Source organism: Anser brachyrhynchus, assembly GCF_964034855.1.
Source record: "Anser brachyrhynchus genome assembly, chromosome: 25".
In the NCBI taxonomy this organism is placed as follows: domain Eukaryota; kingdom Metazoa; phylum Chordata; class Aves; order Anseriformes; family Anatidae; genus Anser; species Anser brachyrhynchus.
This window is the reverse complement of record NC_137718.1, coordinates 6784885-6805124: the sequence shown is the minus strand read 5'-3', so window position 1 is coordinate 6805124 and position 20240 is coordinate 6784885. Positions and strand designations below refer to the sequence as shown.

General features: G+C 47.0%; 1 protein-coding gene across 8 annotated transcripts in view; it reads left to right on the top strand.

The window, feature by feature from the left end:
- Nucleotides 1-364: 364 nt before the first annotated feature.
- Nucleotides 365-20240, top strand: part of FLI1 (Fli-1 proto-oncogene, ETS transcription factor) — an 88908-nt gene continuing 69032 nt past the window's right edge. Inside the window, exons 1-2 of one of the 8 annotated variants that reach the window (XM_080567512.1) lie at nt 365-808; nt 2684-2765. In XM_080567512.1, coding sequence (XP_080423638.1) covers nt 2727-2765 — 39 coding nt within the window. In that variant the 5' untranslated portion in view covers nt 365-808; nt 2684-2726. Of the gene's footprint in view, nt 809-2683; nt 2793-11574; nt 11835-12862; nt 13459-20240 lie in introns of those variants that run through there. The other 7 variants (XM_080567511.1, XM_080567515.1, XM_080567514.1 and 4 more) reach the window with 7 other exon arrangements.

Genomic DNA, 20240 nt, shown 5'->3' with positions numbered 1-20240 from the left:
CTTCTCCTCCCTAAATGTGTGACTACTTGGTAAATATTGTTAAGCAGCTAAAAGGGTCTGGAGCTTTCGGCTTGAAGAGAGAAAGGCTGAATTCGTGATCCGAGAGAGAGTAGGCTTGAGACGATTTCATCTCGCTTATCCAGCCCTGTGCATCTGCGAGCTCGCTGGATGTGGTCTGTAGTATTTTCAGTTTTGCTTCAGAGGGAAACGGGTTAACTATTTCCAAGGTAAGAGTCAGAAAAAAAAGCCCAAAGTAAGGAACGATGATTTTAAAACGGATATTTGAAACTTCCTTATTTTAAAAGGGGATTTAAAGTAGCACTTGAGCTCCACTCAGCGTCTCCTTTCGGCTTGACTCCTCAGCAATATTTTTTTAAGAAAGTTGTGAATTTTTTTCCCTTTTTTTTTTTTTTCCTTCTTTAAAGTTGCAAGTAGCGCCAGACAGGCTCATTGGGCGAAGATGTCACATAGCCGTGATTAATCTGAGGGAGCAGCTGAAATATTGATAAGGGGAAAACGGAAATCAAATGAAAAGTAGAGGGCACAGAAGAGAGGGAAAGGAAAGCACGTCCTGGAGCTGCGAGCACTGCAGAAGCCCCCTGAGGAAATGCCTGGTTGATGCAGCCTGTCTGGATGGGCTGGGAATTTTAACTTCAGCGCTGCTTTGGATCTAACAAGTTTAATCTCTCCTTTGCAAAACTGCAGCGGCAGGGTAGTAATCCACAGCTGGTGGGGAGTTTTGTTTTTGGTCTCAACCTGGATCTTTACAAACTGGTCTGCCACTGGTTGAGGGGAAAGGGTAAAAAAGGTGAGTCATTTAAATCCTAGTAATAAGAATAAGCGAGAGGTGAATCTAAAAGCGCTTTGAGGCCCTTTTATATTTCGGCTGACGCTGGCAGGGCAATGTGATTGATAAATAATCCACAGCAGACTTCTTAAGCCTGGTTCCAAATATGCAGATGTATTTATTTATATGAACATGCGTAATTATAAGAGGGAGGTAAGCGGGGGTGGGGGAGCGATAATCAGGGGCAAAGAGGGGAGCAGGGGAACTCGATATGTGAATCCTTGACCCTAGAAAATTTACTGGCTAAGGAAAATTACCTTGTCCCTCAACTCTGCCTACCCCCACCCCCCGTTGCAAGTTCAGAAGCAAAAGAAACTGGAATGTGTTAGGAGGGAGGACGACAGAAAAAAAAAAAAGAAGTACTTATCAGAAACACATTGTCGATTTTATAATCAGCTGCCCTTCTGTGCCAGCTGGCCGCCTAATAAATGCTTTAAAAATCAATAAAAGGGGGATACGTGCAGATAGAGAACTTTTATTTTCCAGAGTTGTTGGGCTGGGTTTTTTGTGTGTGCGTGTGTTGTGTTTGGTTTTTTTTTCCCCCCCTTCCTTTCTCTGTGCTCGTAACTCCCGGCTGCATCCACAGCAAGGCACCGGCGGGCACGGGGACGCTTCCCCGGCTGCCGGGCACGGCCGGCGGAGCAGCGGGGCCGCGGCACGGGCAGGGCAGGGCAGAGCCCGGCCCCCGCAGCGTGTCCCGAGCGCTGCCGGGCGTGCTGGCCGCTCCTGCGCGGCTTCACGCGTGGCTCTGAGCCTGTGGCACAGCGCCGGCAGCAAACCGGGCATAAATCCGTGCCTTCTCCCCCACGCGCCCCGGGAAAACGGGAGCGTCAGAGCAGCAGCGCTAACGAGCTGCATGCTAAGGGGGGGGGGCGTCCTTTTAAACGGTGCGCTAATTGCAGTAAGCTGATGGTTTTCTGGCGCTTTCCAAGGGGACTACAGAGCCTGAGAGAAGCGGGTAGAAAAAAAAAATAGTTGTCAGACCCGTTAGTGGCTACAGATTTATTTTCCCACGCACCGTTAAGTTTTTCACAATTGTTGTCAGTCTCTGCATCTCTGTCGTGGTGGCTTGGGGGGCCGGGGGGAGAGGCAAAAAACCTGTTCATCGGGAGATCGTCGAGTCTTAGAAATACAGAAAAACAGATGCACCGCGTTGATGCAAGCCTGAGATAAAGCTCCGCTGCGTTTGAGGAACGGCACTATCCAAAACAGAGAGGCTGAGATTGACAACCCTGGGCTTTTTATTGCTATTTGGAATGATACTTCCGTTCGCTATTTTTTAAATTTATTGTTTAATTATTATTGGTGAGAAAGGTTCTTTAAATCAATAGAGGCCGGCAGGCTAATGGCTCGGAATGGTTTCAATGAGTCACGAAAGGCAACTGCCCTTCATTTAGCCAAGTGAAACCCTTGGCTACAAGTCAATAGGGTTAACTAGTCTCGACATGAAAACATGAGTATTTCAGCTGGCTTTTAATTGTTGGCTAAGAAATTCAGTTAATCAAATGTCAAACATTTCCCTCTGCTCTCGTCAAAAGTGAAGAAGGCTCTTTTCCTGAGGGGGTGAAAAACCCAAATGCAAAAACAAACTGCTGTTAAAACGCAGAAATAAAACCCTTCTTTAAGAAGTCCTGTCTATTACCTAACATTTAGTTACTGTGGTGGACGTTTTTCCTGTGTCCTTTCTTTAAAGGGTACACATAAATGCTTGATGACTTTTCTTTAAATTTTATTATTAGCCTTATTTTTAAAACAATGCTTTGTTCTTTTGTTTTCCTTAATATTTATATATATATATATATATGTGATTTTATTTTATTTTTCTTTTAATTTCAGGTCAATTTTAAGACCTTTAAAAATATCTATTAAACAAGTAAGGATGTTTCAGACTGTACCAGACACTTCGTCTTACGTCAAGGTAAGACATGACAGCATCTTTAAACAGGTAATGTCAAAAATTACAATCCTCAAAACTTTGTAATCATTTGTATTAGTTGAAAGTCTCATTCCCATTCTCACTGAACTTAGCAGAAAAAACAAAGGTCTTTTACCTTCTGTGGGAGAGGGGTTAGTGTCTGAAGTATCACAGTTATAGTTCTGGAAATATGCAGGGCTGAGTCAAAAGTTGAATCATCAGGAAGCAACAATATGTTAAAGTGGTCTTGCCTTTTATAAAGCATTGATGCTTGGTTTGCTGGATTATACTATAACTACTATTATAGTGAGTGTCCTGAATTACATTATAGTAGTGGTTTCTTACTCTGAAGCCAGTATGATAACAGTGGCTTGTTACCAATATTATATCGTAGTGGTTTCTTAAATTGGTTTCCAATTTTCTGATTTCCTAGATACCATTTAGTTTTGAACCAAAGCTAAATTTCATTTAATATCTGTCTATTCCTCTGCTGTGCCAGCCGCTGAATTCAATATGCAAGATGATACGAACTGTTCTGGTTTTGAAAGGTACATTTCTAAATGGATTTAGAGGGGGAAAAATATTTAATGAGTTGAAGCAAAACATCTCTTTCAGTTACTGAAGAAATGAATTGTCACAACGCCTTGTAATTCTGGCATTTCTTCCACAATATTACTTATGTTTTTCCTTGAGCAGTTCTTCCATGCCATCCAGTAGGCAAATTGACTTCAATTGGTTTTACTGGTGATGGCTAATGCCAGATACTACTAGATGTTGCACTCTGAATAGCTGATCATCTATGTACATTTTCTTAATTAAAAAGTGAATCTTAGAATGTATTTCAATGTGCCGCTTCTGCCTCTTTCATAAGATTAAAACAAATTCCAAAGAAGAGTTGGCACAGCCTTGTCCCTTTATAACTCAATTGAGTACTATATTATATTTGACATCATATAGTTTTTTTTCCACAACAGTTCCCAAGAATGTAAATAAACCAAGCCTGGGACATCTGGGTTACACGTTTAAGGCAAACCCTGCATGCAACAGCACTTAGAGAAAATCTAAAACACAAGCCTCTTCTCTCCCAGGCTGAAGAAACACAGAAGGGTGTTAACTAGAGCTGGGTGGATAATTTGTAATGAATAATTTATTACAGGAATTCTCTCTCTGTCTCTCTCTCTCTCTTCTTTTCCCTTAGTCAATGATCCATGTGCCGATTGTGATTTTCATGTACATACACATTATTGGAAGTGATTCACTGAATGATTTCTGTATATAATCCCTAGGCCGCAGCTCATTTTGTGGGCAGTTTGTTAGAGGTATTAGTATTGGAAATGCAAGCTTGGTGGGAGGGCTCCCTGGTCAAGTGGAATTACTTGTATTCCCCGATCGGGTGAACTTGTGCAGCTCTCTAGACCAGGTTTCTATAGGGAATTCTACTGGGAATGGTCAAGATTCCAGATTCAGTTAATATCCCCCAAACTCTCACACATAGCTCAGTGTTTCAAGGAATGTTGATGATTTAATTTTGTTTATTAAATTCATGTAGCTTTGGACCAGATTCCAGAAGAACATAAACTCTGTGGAAAACAAATGAAATTAAAGTCTCATGAAAGCAAACTCACTAAAAGTTCAAGTAAAGAAATAAGTTATGCAGTCTGTGCCTGGCTTTAGCAATAATTTCTCTTTGGAGTTCTTATGTGTGGGAAATGATCTTAGATGTGTTCTGTTTACAATGAAGAGATGAAGGCTTTTTGACATCCTATATTATGGTATCATTGCCTTTTGTTGTGAGGCTAGATCCAGCTGCTGCTGCAGTTAGTAGCAAGATTCCTTTCGAATTAAGTGGAACCAAGATGCAGGCCTAAATAATTTAACATTCCAATGGGATTGAGCGAGTCAGTCCGTAACTGTGTCAGGATAGCCTTCTCAGTAAGTATAATCCTCCAGGCGAAGTGCTTGGACAAAGTTCTCTTCATGTAAGTATGTGTTTTATCTACCAGGAAGAACTTGTACGGCTGGACATACACCCAGCATTTCAGCAAGTGGAGGGATAAGTGAACTGTGTGATGCTGAACTCTCTGCCTTTTATTACAACCCTTCATCAGCTGCCATTATTTTGGGCAAGGGCCTCGTCTTTGGTATTTTGCCTGTAAAGCTTCATTCACACCAATGTCAATGGCGAATTGACTTGTTCCTCTGCTTAAAAAACTCAGCAGGATTTTGACAGAAATCTCTTAGGACTGATCCAAAGTCCTCTGAAGACAAAGGAGATACCTCCCACAGACTGAGTTGGGCAGTTCAATACCAGTGGTGCAAAAAGGTACCTTAAGGTCAGTGAGGTTGTTCTTAAAAGTTAGGAGATGCTTAAATACAGGAGAATTGGAGCCTTAAAAACACGGGTCAGGTTGATATCTGGCTCCTCTGAATTTGGTGACAGTTTCCACAGACTCCAGTGCACTCGGGGCACACAGAACAATTCTGTGACTGGCTTACTTGCAGAAGAGGCAGGACTGCCTAATGATTGAGGCAGATGGTCAGGAAACATGGGTACGGATACAACCCTGCTGGGGTGGGCTTGGTGTTCCTGAGCAAGGCACTCCAACTCTTTGTTCCTCAATTTCTCCATCTTTAAAGTGTGGATGAAAGTGCTGTGTAAGAAGGAGGCACTGTTCAGTTTATAGACAGCACCTGCTTTCTCTTTCCTGCTTCCCCTCGCTCATCTTTGACAACTTGACAAGTCACGGTGAGCAAGAAGTTTAAAAAGTGAGAGGTTATGTTCCAAATCCTTCTCTTTTCCCATTTTCTTTTCTTTTTTTTTTTTTTCATGTCATTCCATCTACTGAGGGGAAGAAAAAAAAACAAACACATATTTGCTTGTCTCATGGGAGGTATGGACTCAGTATTTATTTATGACTTCCATGGAATCCCAGCTCATGACATGGTACCTCCATCCTCCAAAAGAAAATCACGATTGGGATCAGTGTCTAGTATAAAATGTGTAATACATACATATAAGTGTTAGGTTTATTCCGTGCCTTGCGCAGAAGAATGCCTCCTCTCTGTATGTTGCGGACGAGAGGGGATTGCTGGCAGGGTGTTCTCCAGAAGGCCTAGGAGGAACAAATCTGCTGTCGTACCCCTGAGGTACAAAACAGCCTATGACTACCATCAGGTCACAATTTTCCTCACCAGGTTTTTCAAAATGCAAAAGTGTGAGGTAGGGCAAGGACGCTGGAGGAGGAAGAGGTTCTGAATTTTAAAATGGTTTAACAGGGATGGTTTGTGTTGAGTCATACTGGCAATGTTCAGCTTGCCAGTGTTGTAACCTTGATTTACATCACAGGACACGTGGGTCTGCATCTACAGCACTGTTAAAAGATCCTATATAACTTCACGACAGCACTACTCATTCTGTCTTGTATCCCTTCTTGTATGGGCCTTAACACAATAGGGGAGTAGAAAATCATAGGTATAAAATTATTTATGATCATTTATGATTACTCATTTGTTCTAAATCATAGATAAATTGTTTCTGTTCCTTAAGCCATTATGGGACTTACTGATCTGCAAATAGTTAATAATTTACAGTATATCAGAGGGTGCTAATCTCATCTAAACATGAGTATTTGACTTTAGAGAATGAAACATGTAATATAATTGGGAAATTAAATTCTGAAAGACAGCACTGGAATCCTGACTGCAAGGGTATGGAAAGAGTTAGGACTATAAGCAAAGCAACATGACCTCTGCATGCTGCATTTTTAATTATTACCACTGCCACAAGCTACTCTGGGCCACAGCAGTCTTGACTCTCCTCCTGTGCTGCTGCCTGTGCTTTAATACGTGAGTAAAGACAGTGCAAGAATAATTCGGGGAGTCTTATTCTGTCGCTTTTCTTTCGCTCTTGGGCGACATCCAAACCCTTCTCCCCTCCTGGCGTGGAGAAGTCGCTGCCTCTGCTCTCGGTGCCCCAGCGCCCAGAGCTCTGCGGCCGAGGGGAGCCCCGGTTCCTGCCAGGCGCCGTCCGTGGGGCAGGGGAAGGCGAAGAAGTCGTAGAAGAGGGCGTTAGGGGTCCCTCCTCTTCTTGAATGTCTGCAAAGTGTTGCTGGGGTGCGGGAATCCCCCTTCTCGCCCTCTTCACCTGCAAGACTCCCCCTTCCCCAGAGCTATCGTATCAGCGCCTCCTCCTTTCGCGCTCTCCTTTCCAGCCTTCCCCTTCCAAGGTGAACCTTGCTAGGGGTGATTTTCCCTGGGGTGTCCCGCATTAAAACACTGGATTCCCTTTGGCTGACCTGTGCAGAAAATGGTCTTCGGGCAGACCTCTGAACGGGAACGAAGAGGGTCTTTTGTCCAGCCTCACAGAGATGGGAAGAAGGAACCATCGTGCAAGCGCAGGACTTCTCGCTTTAAAAATGGATTTCATGCAGCCATAATGTTTGTGGTTCCGTACAAAGAAGCATATTCACGAAGGCAAAATGGTCTGGGTGGCTGGAAACAATATTTGGTTTGTTCTTGCTTTCCCTCTGCCTGGAAAGTTTACAGAAGCCCTAAAGAATTTTTTTATTTTTTTTTAAGGACAAAACATCAGGATTTTCTTTGGAGAGGGCAATGCGAAGGCCACTGACAAACCCTGACACGGCCGCGCTTTCTCTCCTACTGAAACAGTAGCAGCCAGAGGGCTGCTCCGGGCACAGGTTGCAAGGAAAGAATCCCCCAGTATTTCGTGGGTGTTTTTTTTTTTTATTTTTATCTTTTCCCCAGCAGAAATCTCGCGGCAGGGAGGATGCCTGATGCCTACGGGAGGGAAAGGCGCTGCAGGGGGACTCGTGCAGGGAGCGAGCTGCGTCCCACAGGTGCCCGGGGACGCGTGGATGCTGGAGAGGCGGCTGCGGGCAGAAACCCGCAGCACACCTTTAAGAACAGCTGGAGAGCTGACCCTCGCAGAGCAGGGGAAAGCAGAGACTTGACGGACTGTTTTTTCTTCCAGTTCAGGTAGTTTTGTCCCTGCCGGGGGGATCCTTACCCGTTCCTGCTTCCTTTCTTTGCAGTTCCAGCTTGACGTCCAGCCTGACGCTGCCGTCAGCTCTTACGTCTTGCTCACCCCGAGTGATGATTAAGCCGAGCATACACCGAATCGTTCTCCTTTTTTGAGGCAGAAACGCCGTTAAGTTGTTAGACTTTAGCAAGTCTTTGATTAATGCGTCCTGACAACTCGCTGCTTAAGGATTTAGCTCTTGTTTGCACCCACCTCGCTGCTTTAAAGGGAAAAAAAACCTTCCGTTTCCCGGTGCCCGACAAGTCCTGCCCGACTTTTACCCGTGGTGAAGGCAAGCTCCGCGTGGGCAGGACTGGCATTGTTTCTTCCCCTCTCTGCCCTCAAGACACGATTGGATTGAAGTCGAGAGGTGGGAGAAACGTCGTTTCTCCTGGAAATGTAGCACGTTGCGCCTTTCTAAAACAAACCAGGCTGTCGGGCTCAGGGGACAAGATTTTACACTCGGTGACTCCCGCCCCGCCAGACACCAGCATTCGAGCAGCCGCCCCCCTCCAGCTCTGTGACCTCCTAATGGCTCCGTTCTTTCACAATTTACAGCAAAAAGCCCCCCACCAACATGCTGGGTCCAGTGGATTTTGTATTCCAGCCTTTCGTGTGATTTCCCAACCCTGTGTTTAGAAAGAATGGGGAGGTGTGGAGGGAAAGGGGAGCAAAACGGGAAGAAAAAGAAAGTGAAGGCTAAGGGGGAAAAATGCTTTAAATCTTTCCTGCAAATCTCCAAATATATGAAGTCTGAGGAACAAATTCAAAGCAGGCACGGATGCCTGAAGAGAAGTTAGAAATATTCTGTTCCATTCAAGCGCATCAAGGGTCTAGCTGAAGTCTTGTTTGGCTAAGGTCAGACGAGACTGGGTTCTCCAATAAAAATAAATCTCAAATTAATTATGGCCTCAAGCGAGGGGCCAGACGTTTGGAGCTAGTGCACTGCCGTCTGTTTTTTTGGCCTTCAGTATTTTTGTTTTTTTGTGCTTAGCTTTTCAATAATTGCGGGATGGGGGAGGAAGGGAGGGCGGGGGCTGTTTTACTGGGACATGGAGCTCAAATAAAACTAGCCAGGACACTGCTTACCCACTCTCCGCGTAATTGCGATGCAGCTTCAAAGCTACTGCATCTTCTCCACGCTACTTTTAAGACATTATGTTTTACTTAGCGCTGATTAGCAGTGAATAACTTTCCGGCGTCAAGTTCCCAAATCCCATGGGCTGTTGCTGTGGACCAAGAGGCAGCAGGGACCCGATCCTTCGCTTGTAGGGCTGGAAAACTACTGATTCCTCTTTATTGCTGTAGCTGAGAAGCAGAGGTTTGCCCAATTAGTTCAGTTTAAAGTGGGATTCGTTTCTGGGGATCAAATCCCAGGGCTGTAGTTTGGGCTTTTTGCTTGTAAGAATGTGGGTTTAGAAAATAAACAAAACACGTTGCGTTTTTCATTCTGCAATGCAGTCGGTGCCAGAGGAGACTCAGACCAGGAAAATTTAAACATTCGCTGAAGCCGGTGGAGACTTTCCCTCCGGTACAGACTGCAGCGGGACAGGCGCTGGCCTCTGCTCCGGGCGAGGGAGGAGGGTAAACACCGTGACTACATTTATAGAGGACGGTATATATAGAAAGGTTTATATATATCCGATATACCTAGTGCAAGGAATGTCAGTACACGTAGAGAGAAGTTGGGTTTAAAAAAAAAAAAAAAAAAGAGGATCCCGTCCCGACTTTGCAGTGACCAAGGCCGGGCGTGGAACTGGATCCTGGGGCTCCCCTCTGTGACCCCCGGCTGGGGCGAGCGGGCCCAGCTGATGCTGCTGGGGTAGGAGCGCGAAACAAGCCACCCCCTTCCCCTCCTCCGAAAAGAATATTTCTAACCTGCAACTGAGGCCCGAGGTTTTCGTTATGCCTGTTCCTACGGAATAACTAGATGGTTTTAACTCGAAAATGACGAGCACTAATCCCGCGTGAATTATAGGCAGAAAATGCGCATCTCTGAGGTTATGTACTCCCGTGAAAGACCGGCAGTGAACTACACGGAGGGGTTAACTCCTTTGATACTGGATGTGAGATAGCCTTGGCTCCCTCCGGTGTGGCCTTATTAATTTCAGTGGGATCTCACCAAACCCGGCGTTTTCACCTTCTTTGCGTGAGGCTGCAGTCACCGTAACTCAATTATAAGGACGAAGAGAGGAGGTGGGGGCATGCCAAGCGCTTGAGATCAGTACTGAAACAATTAAAAACTCCGGACGAGAATTTCGTTTCATTCATAAGCGCAGTTAAAAAATAATAATCGAGGAGCAACTGATTTCTACCAGCCTGTCCCAATGTAAGCATTTGAAATCTTCCGTGGTTGCCAAGATCAAATGGTTTTCCAGATGTCTGGTGGTAACCACATTAAACGGCTCACAATTCCTTTGCTGTACATACATATGCATCCAAAAGTGGAGCATCAGCTGCGTCGCCCCGCCAGGTCCCGCTCGCCCGGCTTTGCTCCCCGGCAGTCGCCGGGCGATCACCTAGCGTGGTTCGGAGCCTGGCGCACGGAGTTTTGTTTTAGGAATATTGCAGCCTTTCCCCAAAGGTTTGCGATAACTTCAAGGTTTTTTGTTTTGTTCTGTTTTTAAAGGGGGTGGGAGATGAAGCAAAGGCTCTGTCGTTACATTATGTGGGAGGCAAATAGCAGATTGTTCAGCTTGTCTGTTACAGCGTTCAACCACTTCGCTCGCCACCTGATCTCTTGGACTTTCCACAAATCTTTTGTGAGACCAAACGCAAGAGGTAAAGCAGGGAACACCCCGATGGATCCAGTCTAGGTGACCCAACGGGCTTCATTCTGAGGCATCCTCAGACATGCAAAATAAGTCCCTGGGGGTCCTGGTGCCCGTCTGGCAATAAAATGCGGAGTCGGGCTCCTAAAACACCCCTGGGTGGGACGGAGGGGTCTGCCCGACATCCGCCGCTCTCTGGGAGCACCGGGAGCGACGGCGGGCGCTGCGCTGGGTCCCGCAGCAGGCGGTGGGAGGCAGGACGCCGGGCTGCCCCCCCGACCCCGCACCTCCAGGGGGTTTCTGGCTGCGGCTCGCGGCTCCCCGCCTCTCCCAGCCCGAGCGAGACCTGCCGGGCACGCAGCCCACGAACAAAACGCCCCGCGAGGTCCGCGGAGGACGGAGGCTCCTTTCCACGGTGTTTCCCCCCTGCCTTTCGCGGTCGGGATCCTCAGCCTGTCCTTTCCCTCACCCCCCAGCCCTGTTGTTTTTCGGGGCTGGTGGAGAGCGCTGTCTAGAGAGGAAACCATTTGGGTTTTGAAAGGATGCGTTTCACTCTTCCCTTTAACCTCTTGCTTTTCTGGTTGCTGCGGCCATGTGGTGAGGCTGAAGGGGGAGTGGAGAAGAGAGTGGCTGCGGGGGGGAGAGAGCGGGGAGGGAAAGAGAGAAAGAGTAACGGGGACAGCAAAGGGTTAAGCGTGATTTCTTTTAATTGAACTCCAGTTCTTGTGGCCCTAGGCAAGGGGGGACCTGACCCCGCTAGCAGCATCCAGATGTGCTGCTCCCCGGGGACCCCGCGCAGCCCCCTGCCTTGTGAACCGGCGGGGGAGGAGCGGGGGGGCCCGGGCTGTCCCCTCTGCCCCCCTCTGCCTTCACCTCCCGGCTGCAGGCGGCCTCAGTCGCTGGCAAGCAGCAAGCCGAAAGCTCCAGGTCTGGTCACGTTCAGCCCCGTGTCTGCATCTGAACTCCCAAATTGTAGCTGAATTGATGAGGCTAATTTCGGAGGAGGGGGGAGGGCGGGGAGGGAGGGGCGAGGGGAATCTACGGCTCTCTCCTGCCAGCTTCGGGCTTGGAGAAATAAAGTATTAATAAGGCATCTCTGCCGCAGCCGAGTAGAAACACTAGTGGCATTATTGCATTTCCCTTTTGGAAGGGGCGGGTGCAGAATAACTTTGGATATAATTTTGATTGCCCCCCACCCCGCCCCGTGGTTGGACTAAAGACGGGGGGAAACAAAAAGCCTGGACACAACTGGCACTGGACAAGGTAATGCTCTCCACCGAGAGATCTGAAGTTCAGGAGTGCCCTCCTGCCTTGACACTTTCTTTCTTGGCTTCACCCTCCCTGTTTTACACCCTCTGCGCTTCTCCTCGGGCTGCAGCGGTTTGCAGAAGTGGGGAATAAAGGACGCCCAGAGCGTTGCATGATGTGTTCCGCTGCTCGCTGCTTGTTATTTTTGCAGGGGGGGAAGTGGAGCTGGACAGGCGCGTATTGTCTCCTTTCCTCGGGTCCTTGGGAGGGTTTCAGCCTCGTCCGGAAAAAGGAAAGCGCGTTTCTTTTCTGGCGATCGCTCCCGTTTGAATGAAAGGCAGAATCGCACGTCAGGGCTCACCAGGTCGAAAAAGAGATTTAAAGGCTGCTGTGTTGGGTCGGTTTGACTGCAGTGCCCATTCTGACACGAAATTTCAGGTGTTCTGACAATTAATGTGTTTTTTTGATTTTTTTTTTACCTTCTTCTTCTTCTTCTTCTTTTGTTTTTCTTGTCTGAGTGGGGTTTTAACAGCTTAGCAAGGAACTGGTGTTGAGAGAGGAGGCTGGAAAAGGTGCTCCCAGCCCCCGAAATAAATGGATGGGGACCCGCTGATCTGAGGTCTGTGTGATTAGCAGCCCGATATCCCAGCCGTGAGATGACTGAGAGTGAAGGGGACAGGGGTGAAAGTGGACAAGAGCTTCCACTTTTCCTGCAGCCCCATTTCCAGCGTGGCTTTAATTGCTGGAGTCATTTGTCTGTCCTGCATTACTGCGCTCACCGCTCCTTTCTGGCAGCAGCGGACCCCGGCTCACGCTCCCTCCTGCGAGCCCTGCCTGGGGCGGGCGTGAAGAGGGGCCACGTTACGTTTTAAATACCTTTTAATCGTCTGGCTTTTCTTTATATTTCTTTCTCTCTCTCTCTCTCTTTTTTTTTTTTTTTTTTCCCCCTCTCTCCCTGCGTGCTCCGACTGAGCTGTATTTACGGTTTTCTTCCCTTCGTTTTTGCCTGTGACTGGAAAACGCATTAATAAAAAAATCTGTGGGAAGAGACGGAAATTCAGTGAGTCAGGCTAAAGCTGCTCCAGCCAAAAGAAAAAAAAAAAAGGCAAAAAACATGTTAAACTAAACTGTGGGATGACACAGTGCTCGCTAATACGGGCTGGGGTGCAAGGCAAGGTCTCCGTCGTGCTGGCTGCGCTAGCGACAAACAAGAGCTGACAGAGGTAGCTATTGTTCTGCCCCTTCTTATCTAAATGGAGCAAATATCCTGTATGTAAAATATATATATATTTTGATCAAGAAGGCAGGACCAGCGGAGAGACGAAAGTTTCCTCCTCGAGTGACTTCACTTCCCAAAATTAGCAGAAAAAAACGTTTCATCCGGTTAACTGTCTCTTTTTCGCTCTGCTGCAACAACCAAAGTTAAAAAAAGAGAGGCAGAGAGAGCGAGGGAGGGAGAGGGAGAGAGCCGGAGAGGGGATAAGCGGAGGAAAGTAAAATCACTGGGAGGACACAGAAAAGTGAAAGAGGGAGAAGAATAACGGCTTCAGGAGGCTTCGGTTGCAGGCTAAACCGGGTCAATGTGTGGAATATTGCTGGTACCGGCTGGAAGTTATTCTAGATGGACGGCACTATTAAGGTAAGGGCAGCAGGGGCTGGGGGGCCGGGGGCCGGCTCCGGCCGGGCCCTCTCCTCCCGCTCTGCCGGCCGGGGCTCTCCCACCCTCCCGGGGCTCTCCCACCCTCCCCTCCCTCCCCTCCGTCCCCTCCCCGGGGCTCGGGGGCTCCGCGGCGGGGCTCGGAGGGCCCCCGGGAGCTGCCCGGCTCGGCGGAGCGGCAGTGACAGCTCCTGGCCCCCGGCTGCCAGCCCCCGGGGCCGCCGGGCGCCGCCAGGGGGGCGGCTGGGGCCGGCGGGGCTCGGAGCCGCCTGCCCCCGGCGGTTCCATGTCAGCCGGCTCTGATTTCCTCGCCCGGCCCTGCCCGAAGCGCGCTGCTGGCTCTGCTGGTGCGTTGCCTCTAGCAGTTTTGGGGGGAGAGCGAGAGACCGGGCGGTTTGGAGGGGAAACATCACCCTAGCTTGGGGCGAGGCAGCGGGAAGGGGAAGCAAAGAGTGTGGCAAAAAAACCACGAACATAACCAACCTCTGGTGGCCTTGAGCAAGCGAGGACTCTGCTGGGACGCTGCTGAGAATGGTTCCCCCTCCCTTTACCCCCACCAAACCGGCCGGTCCTCCGGCCTTTGCAAAGGTGAACCCAGCCTTCGCCAAGTCCCTCGAGGTGCCTCGTGCCGTTTCCCAAAGCCCAGGCAGCAGCGGGTACACAGCGGGTACACTTCCTTGCTTTGGGGGACCCTTGTGCAATTCGTACGGGCTCTTCTTGAGGGAGCGCTGTAGCGCAGGGCAGCTCGAACAGAGCAGCCTTGGAGCGAGAGACTCTGTGGGTGTGTTTGGGTTGGAGGATTTCGAAAGATGCCTATCGCCTGGGTGGGGTGTTGATCTCTTCTTAAAAGTCTTTTTTTTTTTTTTTTTTTTTTTTTTTGCTGACCTGGGGAGAAAGAAGCTGCAAACTGGCAGGAACTGAAACTTTCTCCTTTACATTTCAGCTTGTGACAAGTGCACTGTTTGGAAGGGTCTCAAGAGAAGGGGGGAGGGAAGGAGACAGGCAGGAAGAGAAAATGGAAAGAGGAAAGAAAGAGGGAATGAAAGAGGGAAATGTCAGACAGGAGGAGAGGAAGCAGGAACATCGAAAGCACAAAATTTGGGAGGTATGGCAGGAATAAGGCACGTCTCCCCTACCACCTCTTCAACTCTGTAGCAAAAGTAACCCGGGCCTCAGTCAGGATATGTTTAGTGCACCGCAACCTTCTTTGATTTGTGGAGCCCTAAATATTGCACAGTGAAAGTGCAGAAATTTCCCATCTGCACATTTGCTGCAGTGCACACATGGACCCGCTTTTCTTCGCAGGCCACGAGCCCCCCTGCAGCATCCTCTGAAAGGTGCTGCAGTGTTGCCATGGCCCAGGGAGCCCACGGTGCCTACTGGGAGCTCCTCCTCCCCCCTGTCACCCTGCGTGGCAAAGTGGTGTTACTGTCACCCCCAGCCCCCTGCTCAGGAGATGAGGAACTGCGACGCCTTGCAGCTAGGCCCGCAGTCGTGCTGGGGAGGCTGTGGCGAAAGGAGGAACTCAGCCGCATCCTGGGTCACTGCCCCAGCTCCTGGATCTGCCCGCTGACAGCTGAGCGGCCTTTTGTTGTGTATTGCTGCTTCACTTGTAGTCCAGAAAGCATTTGGCTGTCGGAGCTAAGAGAGGTGGGATCCTGGTACATTGGAGTCTCATCTTGGGGCCACTGAGCAATTCAGGGGTCATCAGCAACTTGCTGCAGATCCCCGTCTCCTGTTGAGCTCCTCCTGTAACTTACCACTTCTCTGCACTTCGCACAAGTGGTTGAAAGCTCCTGTAGTGCCCTCAGGATTAGAGGAGATTTCTTGCAAATTTTCTTGCTGGGGAGGAACGAGTGGTTTCCAGGGAGTGTCAGACCCATGCACTGGCAGATTTGCTGCAGTTTACCACCGAAAGGAAGGGGTTAGGCCACCTTGCCTGACTTCTCTCAGGTGAAGGGCAATGAGAGAGGATGTGGCTTGAGATGCTTCAATGTTTTTAATGTGCTGAGCTCTCTATATAATCTGTGCCTCGGGGTAGATTTGCTAAATTCTAGGACATAGTAAACAAACCTGTACTGTATTCAGGAGACAGCAATTTAGAAGCAGTCGTACCCTTCAGGTACCTCTTCTGAAGGCTGTAAGCACCGCTTTCTCTCAAAGCTGTGCACTCCGGTTGGGAAATGATATGGCAGAAAAGATGCACATAGATGACAAAGATGGCAAGAAAAACAGAGGAAAAGGTTCTTTTGTTATTTAGATCAAGAGCACGCTGAGGGGGCAGATGAAATTGTGTGCAGGCGTGGTTCAGAAGTACTTCACCCACGAACTGAAATATACCTGGCTGTGTAGAAGGCAGTGCTGTGCAGCTCTGAGCAGAAATGTTCGAGGGGTACACCTTGCAGCTGATTGCCTTCCTGAGCAGTGTGAAGATGACAAGTGACAGTATTTTCTTAAGTCTGTGCAAAACTCTTCCATGGACTAATTGCTTTAATTGAGCCAAGGACTTTTAACTGCACACTTGACCGATGTAGAAGGAGCCTGAGTCCAGTCTACTATAAAAATGCCTCCCTTCACCCTGTAGTCCACAGTGCTGGGCCTGTACTTGCCTCTTAATCTTTTTATGCCATTCAGAAAGAGCTTGGACAGCAGACTTTCTGATGGCTGGTGTTGTATAAGTGGCATAATTTAACTATAAAACTGCCCAGTTGCAGGGTGACTTTGTAATAAATGGGTAGTTCTGTTGTAGCTTTGAGCTGTCTTAAGGGCTCACTGCATGCTCCCGGGGAAGCAGAGTGCGGCTGGAGGATAGATGTGGTCAGGATGATCCTGGTCTACACTTGCATCCTCTGTGGACACCCTGCGCAAATGTGAGTTGAAGTTGTCAGGGTTCTTTACCCCACAGCTCAGGGAATGTCAAGCACATACAGAGATATTAGGGGGGATCCTCTCCGGACTGTAAGTCTTCTTTCCCCGTCATGCCCTGGCTTACGTCACGTCTGGCATTGCTGAGCCAGCGCACCAGCTCCAGAATGTATCTTTATTTCTTCACAAATAATTATGTATTGCGAGGGGAGTTATTTTAGATCACTTGCTGAGGTGGTGGGAGGCAATTTTTGCTGCATTCTTCAAATAATCTGTTTAATACCTGACATGGGAGTTGGAGTGGCTGGTTTGAAAAGTGACCTCTACAGCGATGCATTAAGGTCTTTTCTGCAGAAAGAAGTGCAGCAAATCTTTATTTTTATTAATTCATTTCCATATTAATTCCACATTCTGTGAACAACACTTGCAGAAGATGATTAGGAGCCAAAGAAACCGATGACGGTTTATGTTTGGATTAATTTTAAATAATTATAATATTTTTGTTGTATGCCTCCAGACACTTCAAATCACGTTCTGCTTTGACTTAATTCACATTGTGTTTTGGGGGTTTGGGTTTTTATTGCCTCAAATTAAATCAAAAAAGGGTACATCTAATGTCAACAAGATGCCCATGCGTGGACTTCCTCACAATAACAAATAGCGTGGTTTCAAACTGGTTTAATTGTTTCAGTTCCACTTTACATGTGGACTATAATTAATTTAAAAAAATAAGCTTGCCCAAGCCTAAATGTTAATAATAAATAATAATAATAAATAAAAAAGCACAGTTTGTAACTGCTGCCTTCATACTGTGAAAATATGTTTATCCTTATGCTCTGGACATAAGAGAGAGACCATCTGAAGGACATTCAGTGAACATTTTGCATTACCGAAGTAGATGACAACTATACTTGTCTCTTTTTCTTTCCATGAGAAGACAACTTATGTGCTGGTGTTGCTATAGCGAAGGGTGGGGTAGGGTTTCTATTGCAATCACTGTTTCTTGTCATTCGTGAACTGTAGGCGTTCGCTCTTGTCCTGAAACTTGGCCATCAAGATCTCGAACTAAGAACATGTTTCCTTTTTGGGCCAGTTTAAATGTCTGTTTTGCCATTTTTAAATTGCCCTGGCTTTGGCCTTTTAGAGATGGCCTTTCCTGGCAACAAGGCATTGACTCGCAGGGCAAGAGTCTCCAGAAAGAAAAAACTCCACACAGATGTTTATTCACTGCGGGCTTTCCATGTTGCTGTCCCTCAAAAGCAGTTTTGAAGAAAACCATCTGAAATGTCCAAGGCATAAATTCTTTGTTCCCTGGGGACCAAAGCAGGGTTGCTGCTCAGGTGACATATATATCGCATGACGGCTTCCTAAGACACAACAGTAAAAAACTGTTAGAAATGTTTGACAATTGGCATATTTTCATAGTGCTACTTCTTTTACCGCTTCGTTTTCCCTTAGCAATGTGTGTGCAAATGCATGCCCTCTGCCTCAGTACGAGCTCGTGATCGTGCCGTCGTGCTGGGTGCTGCTGACTCGAGGTGATCAGCACTAACTCCCGTTTGCTACGCGAGTAAAGCACTGGGGAAGTCTTTCCAGAGTCTGTAAACTGAGTAGCTCTGTTGCTCTGTACTAGAATTGCTCCTGCTATGGGAAGGAAGATTAGTCTGAAACAAACCTAATACACAACAAAACAGCACAGCTGCTTAGATTTTAGGCACTTGGGGTTTCACTCAGAAGCTTTAAAGAGGTGCTGAGAGCGTCGTAGAGCGTTGTCTCTGCACGACTGTGGATTTTACCCTAACAGGATGTGGTCACTTTGAGTAGTAGCATGCATGTCCTGAGGATTTCATGCTTTTATTTTAGTTATTTATTTTAATTTCGTGATACTCCTGCTGTAAGCTGGAGGGAGGTCCAGCTTCTATGACTCCTTGCAGCATTTCTTCTACGGAGAAAGTTGCTGGAGTCTTAGTGTGAAAGAGTACAACTCTTCATTAGACTACTATGAGAAAGGGGCAGAAATCAAGAGGAGCAATGAGTAAGGTTGAACTTCACACCTCACCAAAGTAAGGCCTTAGATGACATGCTGATAAAGTGAGGTATACTGGGGGAAGGGCATTTATAGCATTTTTTGCAGAAACAACAGTTTATTCTCTTCAGGCCTCTCCTTCTGCTTTTAAAGAAGGCTTTCCTCTTGATTTCAGTTCACATCTCAGAAGGATCAGCCCTAGAACTTATGAACATGTAACTGCATGACATGGAACATCTTCCAGGCTTTTTCTCCCTGTAAAACATCAGTGCATGAAGTTCTTCCACAGCGCCCCGTAGATTGCCTTTGAAAAATGAAAGTTTCTTATTCTGCGTGAGTTTACTCAACTACTTAATGAAAGACCCTGTGTCCCACCTCAGTGCAAACATGCACAAGCAGGAAAATTAAAGGAGCCGAGGGAGCCTTAACTTCAGATTTGTAGACATTTGTGGGTTTGCTAGACACCTCACATTGCAGAAACATGGTGTTAGTGCTGGAGCAAGCATGAATGTGTGCAGGGCTTGCCTAGAAGAGACAGGTCTAATATTTTAAGTTTAAGGTCTACAACTTGGTTTGAAGCCAGCTTTTCCCCCAAATGTAAAATTCTCTTTAGATCTTTTGTTCTGAATTGAACAACAGATCCATTTCCAGTGTCTGCGCCTCTCCTGCTCTCATGCACATGTGAACATGAGCACACAATGCATGCATAGCACTGGTGGGTAAACAGAGCTGCTTGGAGTGCACTTCTCGGGTTGTACAGAGTCTTGTCGTACTTCCACGGGTGATGCCTAAGTACACTTTCTGAGTGAACAAATGTTTTCTTACAAGACTGTGGGTGCATATTTATAGCTGTTTTTGAAAGTAAGGACTAAAATATCACAATGCAAATGTGGTTTTCTGCCTTCTTTTGGAAATAATTTGCCTGATGGCAGACCCAAGTCATTGCTAACCTGCATGCTGTGTCATCGCAGACCCTGGGCAGCCAGGTTGCCGATCAACCTAAGTGCCAACCTAAGCTGAGCTGGTATATACAGCAACAGGACAGGACAATGCATAATTTACTTCACTGAGCTCCAACTATCAAGTCTTCAGAATGTAAATGCATCTACAGCTTATTTTCTTTCTTTCTCTCATTACCCAGGCCACATAATTACTGATGCGTAACTACACAGCTAGTAACACTGATCTAGAAACAGGTCTCTTGTAGTAAAGCCACAAACGTTACCTCCCTCCTCCCCCACCTCCGCTACCAAAAGATTTTCCTTTAGCTGTAAGACAGAGACCTAAACAAAAGGGATATATGTTACTGTATATTACTGCTGAATACATTTAAGTCTGTCCCAATAAACCTTTTGTTTCTCAAGTGACAAACAACACCAAAGGTAAAACTTGGAAATAATGACCTGACAGGGACCATCAGAATTTGATAACAGAGATATTTTAATGTGTCTAACTCTGGTTTGCTTCCATGTTTTGAAGTCAGAGCCCTAAAAATGGGCACATAAGTGCACATTTACCTAAGCAACCAGTTTCATTTGTAAAGCTCTCATTATCTTTTGAAGGTAACTGTTCCCTCTGAAAACCACGCTGCTTTCTATGTGCTTAACGAAGCATTTTGATTCTATATGGAAACATGTTAAGATTTACACAGCTGGTTAAGGAGCATTGAATATACAACTCTTGCTGGAAACAGGTGGGAGAAGTAAGGCTAAATCCCCCAGACATCTTGCCCTTGCTTCTCCTCAGCATTGGCATGATGCTGTAAAAAATGACCCTGACTCTTCAGGTGTATAAAGCATTCTTTCTTTTCCTGATTTTTTTCTAAAACGCAGTTCAGAAACAGAGCTCAGTAGAAGCTCCTGCAGTAAATGCC